Here is a 13,259-nt window from a genome sequence, read left to right on the forward strand (position 1 = left end):
GCTTGCCTTGCATGCCTGAGGCCCTGGGTTCGATTCCTCAGCACCACATAAGCAAAAAGAAAAAAGCCAGAAGTGGTGCTGTGGCTCAAGTGGTAAAGCGCTAGCCTTGAGCTGAAGTGCTGAGGGACAGCGCCCAGGCCCAGAGTTCATGCCCCACTACCGGACCCTCCCCCCAAAAAAAAACAACAAGAAAAAAAAATGAAAGAGAAAGATATGGGGACTTGGGTAAGAAAAGCATGTAGAATGGAGGGGGGTCGGCCTTGGGGTGGAGCCCAGAGCCTTGCACAATGAGGCGAGCCAGCGCTCTCCCCCAGCCCAGTAACCATTTGCTTGGGTATAGTTCAGTGGTATTAAATGTATTTACGACCATGGGGGCGTGGTTTTGTGGAGGTGGGCCTGGTTGTGCAATGGAAGCAGGGCCAGGTGGTGGGCGTGGCTTAGCAGAACTAGGCTACTAGTAAGGGGTGTGGTTTATTGGCAGAGGGCGTGGCTTAATTGTGAAGGGCGTGACCTAATGACAGCAGGTCCTTGTGAGCAGTGTGGCTCTGTGCGGGTGGGCGGGGTCAGTGGGCGTGGCGTTGGTGCTGGGCGTGGCTCTGGTAGAGTGCTTCTTAGCACATGGAAGACTGGGTCGCAAGTACTGCAAAGAAAAGACAATGCAGGGCTGGGAAGGTGGCTCAGTGGTAAAGCGCTTGCTTTGCATGCATGAGACCCTGGGTTCGATTCCTCAGCACCACATAAACAGAAAAAGCTGGAAGTGGCGCTGTGGCTCAAGTGGTAGAGCGCTCGCCTTGAGCTGAAGAGCTGAGGGACAGCGCCCAGGCCCAGAGTTCAGGCACCATGACTGGCAAAAAAAAGAAAAAAAAAAGAAAAGACAATGCACTCACAGTGTGTGCACTCCTGACCACCACCTAACTCTTATTTTGGCACTCATAATTCCCCTGAGGCTCTGAGGACTGGGTGGGGGCGGGGACAGGTGGATTCCCAGGGTGACTGGCATTTTTCACCCAGCACCAGCCCTCAGGGCTCCTCCCCCTGAAGTGGGATCTGTGAACTCACTGAAGTCTCTGGTCTTATACAAAGGATGCAGTACCGCCACATGGCCAGCAGAAGTGGAATGACCACTCCGTGTCCCCCCTCCTCCCCTCCCCCCTTCCCCACACAGGGACTAACGAGTGTGCGGACAACAATGGGGGCTGTTCTCATGACTGCCGGGACCTCAAGATCGGCCACCAGTGCCTGTGTCCTGATGGCTTCCGGCTAGTGGAGCAGCGCAGATGTGAAGGTGACAGTGCCAGGCTCAGGCGCCTTCCTCTACCTTTTTCCCTTCCAGAATTCTCTATGCCTCGTTTTTCATGTGTTGAAATCAGTGTCACCGCTTCAGGTCTGTGGGTCGGGCACTGCGCATGAATGAGCCTGACCTTTCAAAATCTGGGCTCAGCAGGCCAGGGACTGGGGGGCTGTTCCTGCCTGTCATTCTAGTTACTCAGGAGCAAGGGGAGGAGGATTGAACTTCCAGGCTAGCCCAGGCAAGAACAGGAGAGCCTACCTCACCTGAGAGCTGGGTGTGGTGGTGATCTTCTATCATCCCAGAGATTTGGCAGGCTGAGATTGGGAGGATCACCGTTCCAGGCCAGAACTGGGCACAAAAGCTTGAAAGACACTATCTCAAGAGAAAAGGCTGGGTGTAGTAGAACCTGCTCATCACCTAGATAGGAAGTATAAATAATAACATCATAGTCTAGGCTGTCCCAGGCAAGAAAAAAAAAAGCAACCAGAGCAAAAAGGACTTGGTTATAACTCACCTATTCAAAAGCCAGTCCAGGAAGAATAGCCTGGGATACGATCTCCAATTTACCAGCAAAAAGTTGGACTGGAGGCATGACTCAAGTAGTAGAGCACCAGCCATGAGCAAGCCAGCAGAGCAAGAGTAGGAGGCCCTGAGTTCAATGAAGTGCTAATATTGGTGGTAGAGCTTCATCTAACGGGCACAAGGCCCTAGGCTCAATCTCCAGAACCCCACAATAGCCTTTTGTTCCATGTCACTTGTAGATATTGATGAGTGTCAGGAGCCGGACATGTGCAGCCAGCGATGTGTGAACCTGGAGGGCAGCTACAAATGCGAGTGCGAGACGGGCTTCCAGATGGACCCCCGCACCAAAACCTGCAAGGCGGTGGGTGAGTGCTGGGCAGATGTGAGCCAGGGGCCTTCCACGGGGGAATTTATCAGCGCCTTGGGCACGTTCAAACCACCTGTTTAAAACTGGGTACTGGTGGCTCACACCTGTAATCCTAACAACTCAGGAGGCTAAGATCTTAAAGATCCAGGTTCAAAGCAAGGATCAGAGTTTGCAGCAAAATAGTGTGTGAGACTCCCATCTCCAGAATAATGAGCAAAATGTCATTGGTGGCCTGGTTCAAGCGGTAAAGCACCAGCTTTGAACAAGAAAGCCCATTGAGAGTGTGAGGACCTGAGTTCAATTCCAGATATAGGTACAAAATAAGAAAGAAAAAAGAAGAGGCAGAAAGAGCGCATGGACTGGGCAAGGCAGGGCAAGCAGACTTAGAATTCACTAGTTGAATCATGGTTAGACCTTCCAAGACTAGCCAGACGTAGGTGTTAAGACACTGTTCCCCCATTGGGGGGGCCATGGCTCCCCTGGCTTTCTCACCCCCTGCAGAGGAGTCCCCTCTGCTGGCCTGACCCTACTCCTGGCTCCCCAGGCTCCATCGCCTACCTGTTCTTCACCAACCGTCATGAGGTGAGGATGATGGCGCTGGACCACAGCGAGTACATCAGCCTCATCCCCAACTTGAAGAACGTGGTCGCTCTGGACACTGAGGTAGCCAACAACAGAATTTACTGGTCTGACATCTCCCAAAAGAAGATCTACAGGTAAACTGAGTCCGGTGCACCGCCCCTTCCCCCCACCCCGTTGACCAGAGGCTGTGGCCCCGCCCACCCCCTCCAGACAAAGGTCTGGCTCCACCCACTTTCCTCATCCCGCCCACTATTGTCCAGGATTGGCAGGACTACTGACAACCTACTGGCTCCGGATTGATAATGTTCTGGTCCCACCCACTACCACCCACGTATTGGCCAAGCTCTGGTCCCACCCACTTCCCAAGTCCCGCCCATTGTCATCTAGGATTGGCAGGACTGACTTAGCCTCCTGCCCCGCCCCAAGATTGGTAAAGGTTCTGGCTCCACCCACTGCTCTGGGCCCCGCCCTTTGCCCTGGGCCCCGCCCACCGCTGTCCATGATTGACCAGGCCCTGGGCCCTGACGCTCTGCGCCCTCTTGGTCTCAGCACCCAGATCGACCACGCCCCCAGCGCGTCCTACGACACCATCATCCACACCGACCTCAAGGCCCCGGATGGACTGGCTGTGGACTGGATCCACGGCCACATCTACTGGACCGATTCCATCCTGGGCACCGTGTCCGTGGCCGACACCAGGGGCACCAAGAGGAAGACGCTGGTGCAGAAGAGCGGCTCCAAGCCGCGGGCCATCGTGGTGGACCCGGTGCACGGGTGCGTGCTCATCCCGAAAAGAAAGATAAAACTTTGTACTTAGAGAATATGACCAGGTATCCTGGGATGTTTTCAGTTCTAACTCCAGAAGAATTGCACACAGGGTCCCCTTCCCCCTCTCCCCGACAAAGTATTGCTCTGTCTCAGCCTCCAAAGTGCTGGGGTTACAGGTATGCACTACTCTACTTGGTCACAGGGTTTGAACTCTGGGCCAGGGAGCTGTCCCTCAGCTCTTCAGCTCAAGACTAGCGCTCTACCACTTGAGCCACAGCGCCACTTCTGGTTTTCTGAGTGGTTTATTGGAGATAAGAGTCACAGACTTTCCTGCGTGGGCTGGCTTTGAAAGGTAATTCTCAGATCTCAGCCTCCTGAGTGGCTAGGATTACAGGCGGGAGCCACTGGCTCCAGACAATGCAAGCCCGTTCTTGAAGAGACATTTTGTGGGCTGTGATCATAACCTTATAAAAAGGCGGGAGGGCCTGTGGACAAACGCATAGCGCGATGTGGTCTGTCCATACGCCGGAGTATTACCCTTAAAAGGGGAGGGAAATGCCAACACATTATACAACTTTTTTGGGGGGGGGTCAGGTGTGGGGCTTGAACTCTTGGCCTGGCGCTGTCCCCGAGCCCTTCAGCTCAAGGCTAGGGCTCTTAACACTAGTGCCACAGCACCACTTCTGGTTTTCTGGTGGTTTATTGGAGATAAGTCTTGTGGATTTTCCTGCCCAGGATGGCTTTAAACCGAGATCCTCACATCTCAGCCTCCTGAGTAGGTAGGATGACAGGTGTGAGCCACCAGCAACTAGCTTCTGATTTATTTTGGTATGATGACAGTTCAAAGCCAGTCCAGGCAGGAAAGTCTGTGGGACCCCTATCTCCAGTCAAACACCAGAAAATCCTAAACAAGAACTGGGGCTCAAGTGGTAGAACACCAACCATGAGTAAAAAAGCCGAAGGACAGTGCGCAGGCCCTGAGCTCAAGCCCTACGACCAGCCCAAAATAAAATAACCCATTTTCGTCAAAAATTGGACCCCCAAACCCCATGTGTGCACACAATGCAGGCACTAACCACTCACCTACCCCTCACCTCAGTGTGGGCTCTCAACTCCTTCCTGGCTCTTCTGTGGTAGTTGTCCCCGGCAGGCTCTGAGTTCAAAATTCAAACTGGCATCCTCATCTCCTCCCTCCTTCCCACCAGCTTTATGTACTGGACAGACTGGGGTACCCCGGCCAAGATCGAGAAAGGAGGCCTGAACGGCGTGGATGTGTACTCGCTGGTGACAGAAGACATCCAGTGGCCCAATGGCATCACCCTGGGTACGTACGTGAAGAGCCTGCCCTCCCCAGGACATGGTGTGGTGACCTGGTGTCCCAAACCACCTCTGCGATCCCCTTGAGATTTTACAGACCCTGTCAGGGCTTCTCCTGTGGGGAACAGAGTAGTCTAACACAAGTGTATTCACCTACCTCAAAGTCATCAGGCTCCTGAAATTCTCTAGAACTTTCTAGAATCTTCTGGAAATATCTGGCATCTATGCGGTGACCATTCCCTATCCATTTGTGTGTCCTAGATCTTGCCAGTGGCCGCCTCTATTGGGTCGATTCCAAACTCCACTCCATCTCCAGCATCGACGTCAATGGAGGTAATCGAAAGGTCATCTTAGAAGATGAGAAGCAACTGGCCCACCCCTTCTCCTTGGCCATCTTTGAGGTGAGACCTGGGGACCTAAGGAATTCATAGTTAGCTGTTTTTGACTAAATCTGTGTATATACTAGAATATTACTCAGCATTAGAAAAGGGAACGCTGAAACATGATATAAAATGGAGACCTTGAAGATACTGTGTTCAGAAAAATACACTACTCACCATCCTAGCTATTCAGGAGGGTGAGATCGGAGTATCATGCGGTTCACAGCCAGCCCAAGAAGAAAAGTCCATGAGACTCTTATCTCCAATGAACCACCAGAAAACCGGAAGTGGCCCTGTGGCTCCAGTGGTAGGATGCTAGCCTTGAGCAAAAGAGCTCAGCAACAGTGCCCAAGCCTCGAGTTCAAGCCCCAGGACCAGCACAAAAAAAATCTTCACAAGATTTTTTTTTTTCAGTTGTGGGCCTTGAACTCTGGGCCTGGGCGCTGTCCCTCAGCTCTTCAGCTCAAGGCGAGCGCTCTACCACTTGAGCCACAGCGCCACTTCCAGTTTTCTGGTGGTTTATTGGAGATAAAAGTCCCACAGCCTTTCCTGCCCTGGCTGGCTTTAAACCCTGATCCTCAGATCTCAGCCTCCTGAGTAGCTAGGATGACAGGCGTGAGCCACCAGCGCCCAACAACTGCCCCTTTAGCTAATTCTATTTGTGCTGTGTCACCTGTGTAGGAAAAGGTATTTTGGACAGATATCATCAAGGAAGCCATTTTCAGTGCCAATCGCCTCACTGGCTCTGATGTCAATTTAATGGCCGAAAACCTCTTCTCCCCAGAAGATATTGTCTTGTTCCACAATATCACACAGCCGAGAGGTAAGAAGGAAATTTATTTAGGGGAAAGAAAAAAGTTTCTAGAATTTTCTGGAATGTTCTGAGCCTAGCTGATGATGGGCTCCGTCTCACCTGGATTTCCTTCTTTACCTTTAGGAGTAAACTGGTGTGAGAAGACAGCTCTCCCCAATGGTGGCTGCGAGTACCTGTGTCTACCCGCCCCTCAGATCAACCCACACTCCCCGAAGTTCACCTGTGCCTGTCCGGATGGCATACTGCTGGCCCAGGACATGAGGAGCTGCCGGCCAGGTGGGGGCTCAGGTCTGCCTTCTGCCATCTGTGCAGCCCAGCCCTGTTCTTACCCTCTTCTGAGCTGTCTCCTCATCTGTCCAGTGCTTCACGCCTGTAATCCCAGCTACTCAGGGGGCTAAAATATGAGAGTTCTTGGTTTGAAACCAGCCAGCAGGAACAGTCCAGGACATTCTTTTTTTTTTTTTGGGGGGGGGGTCTGGTCGTGGGGCTTGAACTCTGGGCCTGGGCGCTGTCCCTCAGCTCTTCAGCTCAAGGCTAGCGCTCTACCACTTGAGCCCCAGCGCCACTTCCGGCTTTTTTTCTTTTTGCTTATGTGGTGCTGAGGAATCGAACCCAGGGCCTCAGGCATGCAAGGCAAGCGCTCTACCACTGAGCCACCTGCCCAGCCCCTCCAGGACATTCTTATCTCCAATGAAGCACCAAAAAGCCTGAAGTGAGCTGTGCCTCAAGTGGTAGAGCACTAGCCTTGAGCAAAAGAAGCTCAGGGACAGCGCCCAGGCCCTGAGTTCAAGCCCAGGACTGGCAAAAAACAAGAAAGAAAGAACAAGAAATATATCACAGTGTCCATCCCAGTGGCTGAGTGTTTTCAGTGTGTGTGTTTTTAGTTATTTCTTGCAAGCACAGTTCGAGAGGTAGGGGACCCGGAATTGGACTCAAGAATTGTTCATTCCCGCAGAGGCTGAGCCTATACCGAGCACCCAGAGGCCAACCACCACCAGACCTGCGGTCGGCACTACAACAGGGATCCCGAGGCACCCAGACACCCCGCCACCTTCCGGCACTTCCTGGAGCCCTGCAACCACAGCTGCGCTCACCTCTGCACAGTCCTTCACCACCTCCTCTCAAGGTGCGAGCCGGGCCTCGCTGGCCTGTTTATAGACACAGGGTGAACAGACGCGGTGGCGTGCTGGGGCCTGGCCGTCTCTCCCTGTAAGATGCATGCGCCAGTCCGTGGGCTTGAACTCAGGGCCTCGCCTCCGTCCCTGATCATTTTTGTTTGAGGTTAGTTCTCTACTGTTGGAGCCACAGCTCTACTCACAGTTTTTTGCTGGTCCATTAGAGATAAGAGTTTCATGGATTTTCCTACCCGGGTTGACTTTGAACTTCGATCCTGAGATCCCAGCCTCGTGAGTAGCTAGGATGACAGGCGGGAGCCACCAATGCCCAACCAGATTGGATTTTCTTGTCATTTACCCCACACACAGCGTGGAAGTGTTCCCTCCCTTAGATTTAGTGAAGTAGACCTTGCCTGGAGGTGATCTGCAGTTCATCCCTTTGTACGCCAGGGGGCGTGCGCTGGCTGCCTGGGAATGGACTTCTAGGGTTTTCTAGCAAGGAAAGAAAGAAGGAAAAAAATAATCCACTAAAACACAAAAATCCTCCAAAACATCACATCAGCAAGTTTCACAATAGTTTCTTTTCCTCTTGACAACTGAAGCCTTTGTTTAGCCGTGGAGGAGATAAGGCAGGAACTGCCCAGGTAGAAGGAGGCTGGGGAAAGAGCTGGGGTAGATGGAGGTCATCATAGGTCACCCCAACAAGCCCCAAGTTTGGAGAAGGGCCTGGTTAGGAGAAAAGTGTCCACAGATCTCCAGGATGTCCCAGTTAACGTGGCTGTTATTGGTATTATTGATGCTGGAGGTGGAGCACTGAGCCTCAACTTGGACTACTGAGGGACTCCCCCCAAACACACACACACTCAAGACACCTTCTTATCTCCAATGAACCACCATAAAACAGGAAGTGGCTCTGTGGCTCAAGTGATAGAGACTAGCATTGTGCTGAAAAGCTGAGGGACTGCGCCCAGGGTTCAAGCCCCCTGACCAACAACAACAAGAAAAAAGCCAGCCTGGGTAGGGAAGTTTATGGAATCACCAAAAACCTGGAAATGGAGCTGTGGCTTAAGTGGTAAAGCGCCAACCTGGGCAAGAAAAACCCAGGGGTGGGTGTCAGTGGCTCACACCTCCAGAAAGCTGAGATCTGAGGATCAGGCTTCAAAGCTAGCCTGGGCAGAAAAGTCACAGTGAGTCTCTTTATCTCCAATGAACCACTCAAAAATTGGAAGTGATGCTGTGGCTCAAAGCGGTAGAAGGCTAGCCTTGAGCAGAGAAGCTCAGGGACAGCACCCAGGCCCTGAGTTCAAGCCCCAGTACACACACACACACACACACACTCACAAGAAGTTGCCTCTAGACTGAACAATAGATTATTCTTGTCAGTCATCACTACAGAATTCAGGTTAATGGCTATTTACACAGCATTTATATTTCTTGACCTAGAACCCACAGGTGTTTGTGACCTTTATGCAAATGTATGCAAATACAGCATCCTTTTTGGCAGGGAGGGACTTGCAGCTTGGGCCTTTGTAACTGAGGAGGGGGCGCTAGGCCTCATCTGAGGGAGCCTGTGCGCATGTGCAAGCCAGAGGGGCCCACCCCACCCTGGAGATGATCCCCCCTCCGCGTTCCTCCCGGGGATCCGGGCCTCACGCCGTCCTTTCTCCCCCCAGGTCAGGGCGATGCTGCGGGCAGAGGGCCGGCGGAGCAGCGGCAGGGCGTGGGGGCCCTGTCCATCGTGCTCCCCATCGGTGAGTGCCGGCGGGGTTCTGCTGGGGGAGTCCTGCTCCCCACACCCCCTCACCTCATTCACCTAGCTCGGGGGATGGAGCCCCTCCCGGCTGCCGAGCCTGCTTCCCATCAGGCCCTGGGGCCGAGGCCGGGGAGGAGGGGAATAGCACAGGGAGACACCCCCCCCCCGGGGCCGGGACGGCGCGCATGCGCGGCTGCTCCCGAGGGCCTGCCCGTGACCGGCCTCTCCCCGCAGCCCTGCTCGTCCTCATCTGCTTCGTGGCCTTCCTGGTGTGGAAGAACTGGCGCTTGAAGAATATAAACAGCATCAACTTTGACAACCCCGTGTACCAGAAGACGACGGAGGATGAGGTCCACATCTGCCGGAGCCAGGACGGCTACACCTACCCCTCGGTGAGCCCTGGGGAAGCCAGGGCCTGGGCGTGGCCACGGGCAGGGGCGTGGCTAAGGAGTCCAGTCCAGTGTTGGCTTAGTGCTGGGGCGTGGCTAATGGTGGGGGTGTGGCTTAGTGCTGGGGCGTGACTGGGAGTGGTTTGGTGTTGGGTGTGGCTAGTGGCAGGGGCGTGGCCCAGAGCCCAAGGTGGCTTACTATTGGGAGCTTCGCTAATGGATGTGGCCAAAGGTAGAGTGTGGTTTAGTGTGGGCGTGGCTTTGGACTGGGCGTGGCTCAGTGGTGGTCCTTAGGACTAGCAAACTTGAGGTACTGGGTTCCTTCCCCTACATACACACACGGGCGCATGCGCACGCACGCACACGTGTGTGTGTGCGCACACACACACACACACAGAGCTAGAGGCCAGCAATGGATTTGCCGAGACTAGGACAAAGGGGATGGAGGTAGAACTTTCTTTCCATTTTTTTGTGCCAGTCCTAGGGCTCAGGTCTGGGCTCTTGGGCCTGAGATCTATTTTGTTTTTCCTCTGGGTTGGCAGTCTACCTCTTGGGATACACAGCTTCACTTCTGGATTTTTAGTGGTTAACTGAAGATAAAGATAGTCTCACAGACTTTCCTACCTGACCTTGAATGGCAATCCTCAGATCTCAGCCTCCTGAGTAGTGAGGATGACAGGTGTAACCGCTGGCACTGGGCAAGGAGGTTCAGGTTTTTTTGTTTGTTTACAAAGAGGTTAGGGCCAGCTTGGTTGAAGAAGCAGCAGCATGTGCAAAGGTCCTGAGGTTGGAATATACAGATTATATTTTGGTGCTTGGGAAAAAACCCAGCGTGGCTGCATCTTACAGAGTAGGGAGAAATCAGGACCAGAGGTGTGACAGGGACCCCAACTACAGAGGAACTTCTATGCCCTGGGGAGAACGGTGGGTTTTGCTAGAAGGTTCTTGAGCCGAGGAGGGACTTGTCTATCCTCTAGCGTTCACGGTGTTCTCTGATATGCAGGCAGGGAGCAGATGAGGAAGAGCAGGCTGGGTGTCAAGAAGGAAGCTCCTAGTCTGGTCGTGATAAGTGGGGCTGAGCCGGTCAAGTTTACTGCGGGCTGGACTCACTGTTTCCGGTGTTTTCCGTCCTGTTGACAGAGACAGATGGTCAGCCTGGAGGAAGACCTGGTGTGACCGGCGGCGGAGGCCTGGCCCTCCCTGGAACGTGGTGCCTCTCGTGGACAGGATGTGAACTTTCTCCCCGGCGGGTTGCCCAGTGCCCGGCCTGAGTCCCGGCTTTCTTGAATCCTTCAAAGACGCCGCGAGCCGCCTGTCTGCTGGAGCTGTTTTATTTATTATTTTCCTTTTGCCTGGAAGGCAAAGCAGGCCCAGCGCCCGGCGGCCACCCTGCCAGGTTGCCTGCTGGGACTTGTGTCTTTCTTGCCTCACAAAAAGGAGCTAGGATATCTCGGCGAGTTTCTGGAAGATTCGGCCCTTTCCTGCACAGGAAACAGGGCAATGTGAGCAGAGAGAAAGAGAGAGTGAGCTGGTGGCTTTGAACATGTGACCCCTGTCCACCTGCCGCCGCCGCCACCTGAACTCAGACGTGCTTGTGTTTACCTCTTGCCCGGCGAGGCTCGCTGCAGTCAGTCCCGGCCCTGTCACCCCGCCACCCAGCACATCAGCCTCAGGTTGCAGAAAGCAGGGAAGTGACTGTGTGGCATTGGGGTCCGGGGGGCCCTGGGGCCCCCGCTGACTGATTCCGGTTCATTCATTCGCCAAAACTTGTCATCCTCCTCCTCCCCCCACTGCCCCAACCCACGGGAAGAGCCTGAGTCATGGGTGGCCTTTAATATTTACAAAGTGCCTGAGATCCCGGAACCTCGCTCCCTCCCTCCCTCCCACCCTCCCTCCCTCCCTCTCCCCTTCCTGCTGCCCACCTCCCACCTCAGCTAGTTGCACTTTTTCTGTTTGGGCCTGGACACTGTGTGGAGTGGACCTGGTATCCTGACCTTGCACTGTTTTTGTCGAGCGTGGCTCAGGTACCCCAATTTCCTTTTTTCCATGTGTGACTGCGTGGGCGTGTGTGTGCGCACGCGTGCGCGTGTGTGTGCGTGTGCGTGTTTCCTGGCGTGCTGGGGTGGAACCCAGGGCCTCTTGCATACTTGGCAGGTGCCCTGCCCCCAGCCATACCCCCAGCCCCTCTCCTTTGCCTTTCTTTCGTCGTTGTTTCTGGGGAGGGGGTGTGGGGTTTGAACTCAGGGCCTTGGACTTGCCAGACAGGCGTTCTCACTTGAGCCACACCCCTTTTGGCTCCCATCCATGTTGGACTAGGATTTTGCATTTACGTCTCCTCCGCGTGGACTGCGATCCTCCTATTTACGTTTCTTGTATAGCTCGGATGCCGGGACACAGCACGCACCCAGGTTTGTCGTGGTTGAAGAGGGGTCTTTGTACCTGGGCTGGAGCTTGGACCATTCTTGATCTGTGTCCCAAGTAGATTGGCTTACAGGTGTAAGCTACTGCACTTTTGTGTGTGTGTATGCCAGTCCTGGGACTTGAACTCAGGCCCAGGCGCTGTCCCTGAGCTTTTCCACTCAAGGCTAGCACTCTACCACTCGAGCCATACCTCCACTTCCAGCTTTTTGGTGGTTCATTGGAGATGAGTCTCACAGACCTTTTTTTTTTTGCCATGGCCAGCATCAAACTGCGATCCTCAGACCTCAGCCTCCTGAGTAGCTGCGATTACAGGCGTGAGCCACAGCGCCCAGCATTGGGTTTTGATTCTTTTTTCTTTTTTTTTTAAGTCTCACGTGGCCTGGGCTAGCTTGAACTCAACATCCTCTGTCCCCGACTTCTCTCAGTGTGGGGATGGCAGCCATGCATGCACCCCTTTTTTAAAAATAGAAATAAGGCTGACACTCCACAAGTGTCACCAACCTGTCTGGCATTTCCACCACTAAGTCAGAGGTGGGAAGAAGCAAGAGCTCTTTCTAGAATGGCCGCAAATATCACCATCGCGTGAGACAGACCCCGAGGTGTGCAAAGGAACTGTGATGTGTTTTCCCACTTCTGCCCTGAAGAAATCTTGCACTTTGTATCTGTTGTCACTATTCTCTCTCTCACACACACACACACACACACACACACACAAATCTATTTATTTTTTCTGTGATCTCCCCGGGGCTGGGTGCGGGTGCCGGGTCTGAGCTGTGGCCTACGTGGCTGTGGGGGCTGGGAACCGCTTTAGAAACCACTGCACAGATGTGTTTTTCTAGCCCGGAGGTCCTCACTGTGATTGATTATAAATTTCTTAGATTGAGCCATCTGGCCAAACAATGTTGTTTTTTTTTCTTCCGTTCCCTCTCTCCTTTGCTCTGTGGGATGGGAGACTTTTGGAATATGTTTCCAGAGCTAAGCATAGGCTCTGGAGAAGGCTGAGGGGAGACAGGGACTGGATCCTCAGGGTGCAGACACGTAGCTGGGATCTCAGCCCTGCCTGCATTGGGGGAACAGCCGCGTCCTTGTCACTTACCACGCGTTCATTGAGTGCTTACTGTGTGCCAGCACACAGCTGTGGACCAGCACTCAGTAAAACAGTCGCCTGTCATCCCAGCTACTCAGGAGGCTGAGACTGAGGCACAGAGCTCAAAGCCAGCCTGGGCAGGAAAGTCTGTGAGACTCATGTCCAATAAACCATTAGAAAACCGAAAATGGCGCTGTGGCTCAAGTGGTAAAGCACTTACCTTGAGCTGAAGAGCTGAGTTCAAGCCCCATGACTGAAAAAAGAGAACTCAAGGGGCTGGGAAGGTGGCTCAGTGGTAGAGCGCTTGCCTCGCATGCCTGAGGCCCTGGGTTCGATTCCTCAGCACCACATAAACAGAAAAAGCCGGAAGTGGCGCTGTGGCTCAAGTGGTAGAGCACTAGCCTTGAGCTGAAGAGCTGAGGGACAGCGCCCAGGCCCAGAGTTCAAGCCCCA

General features: G+C 53.7%; 1 protein-coding gene across 1 annotated transcript in view; it reads left to right on the forward strand.

Annotated features, from left to right (window-relative positions):
• The window catches only part of Ldlr (low density lipoprotein receptor), a 21,536-nt gene extending 9,678 nt beyond the window's left edge, over positions 1–11,858 (forward strand). Inside the window, exons 5-16 of the mRNA XM_013033947.1 lie at positions 1,166–1,285; positions 2,053–2,178; positions 2,725–2,896; positions 3,312–3,536; positions 4,736–4,854; positions 5,109–5,248; positions 5,909–6,050; positions 6,165–6,317; positions 6,997–7,167; positions 8,830–8,907; positions 9,144–9,301; positions 10,439–11,858. Of these exons, the coding sequence (XP_012889401.1) occupies positions 1,166–1,285; positions 2,053–2,178; positions 2,725–2,896; positions 3,312–3,536; positions 4,736–4,854; positions 5,109–5,248; positions 5,909–6,050; positions 6,165–6,317; positions 6,997–7,167; positions 8,830–8,907; positions 9,144–9,301; positions 10,439–10,474 (1,640 nt within the window). The 3' untranslated portion in view covers positions 10,475–11,858. The remainder of the gene's footprint in view (positions 1–1,165; positions 1,286–2,052; positions 2,179–2,724; positions 2,897–3,311; positions 3,537–4,735; positions 4,855–5,108; positions 5,249–5,908; positions 6,051–6,164; positions 6,318–6,996; positions 7,168–8,829; positions 8,908–9,143; positions 9,302–10,438) is intronic.
• The last annotated feature ends 1,401 nt before the right edge of the window (positions 11,859–13,259 follow it).

The sequence above is a fragment of the Dipodomys ordii genome, unplaced genomic scaffold (genome assembly GCF_000151885.1).
Source record: "Dipodomys ordii isolate 6190 unplaced genomic scaffold, Dord_2.0 Scaffold180, whole genome shotgun sequence".
Classification (NCBI taxonomy): Eukaryota; Metazoa; Chordata; class Mammalia; order Rodentia; family Heteromyidae; genus Dipodomys; species Dipodomys ordii.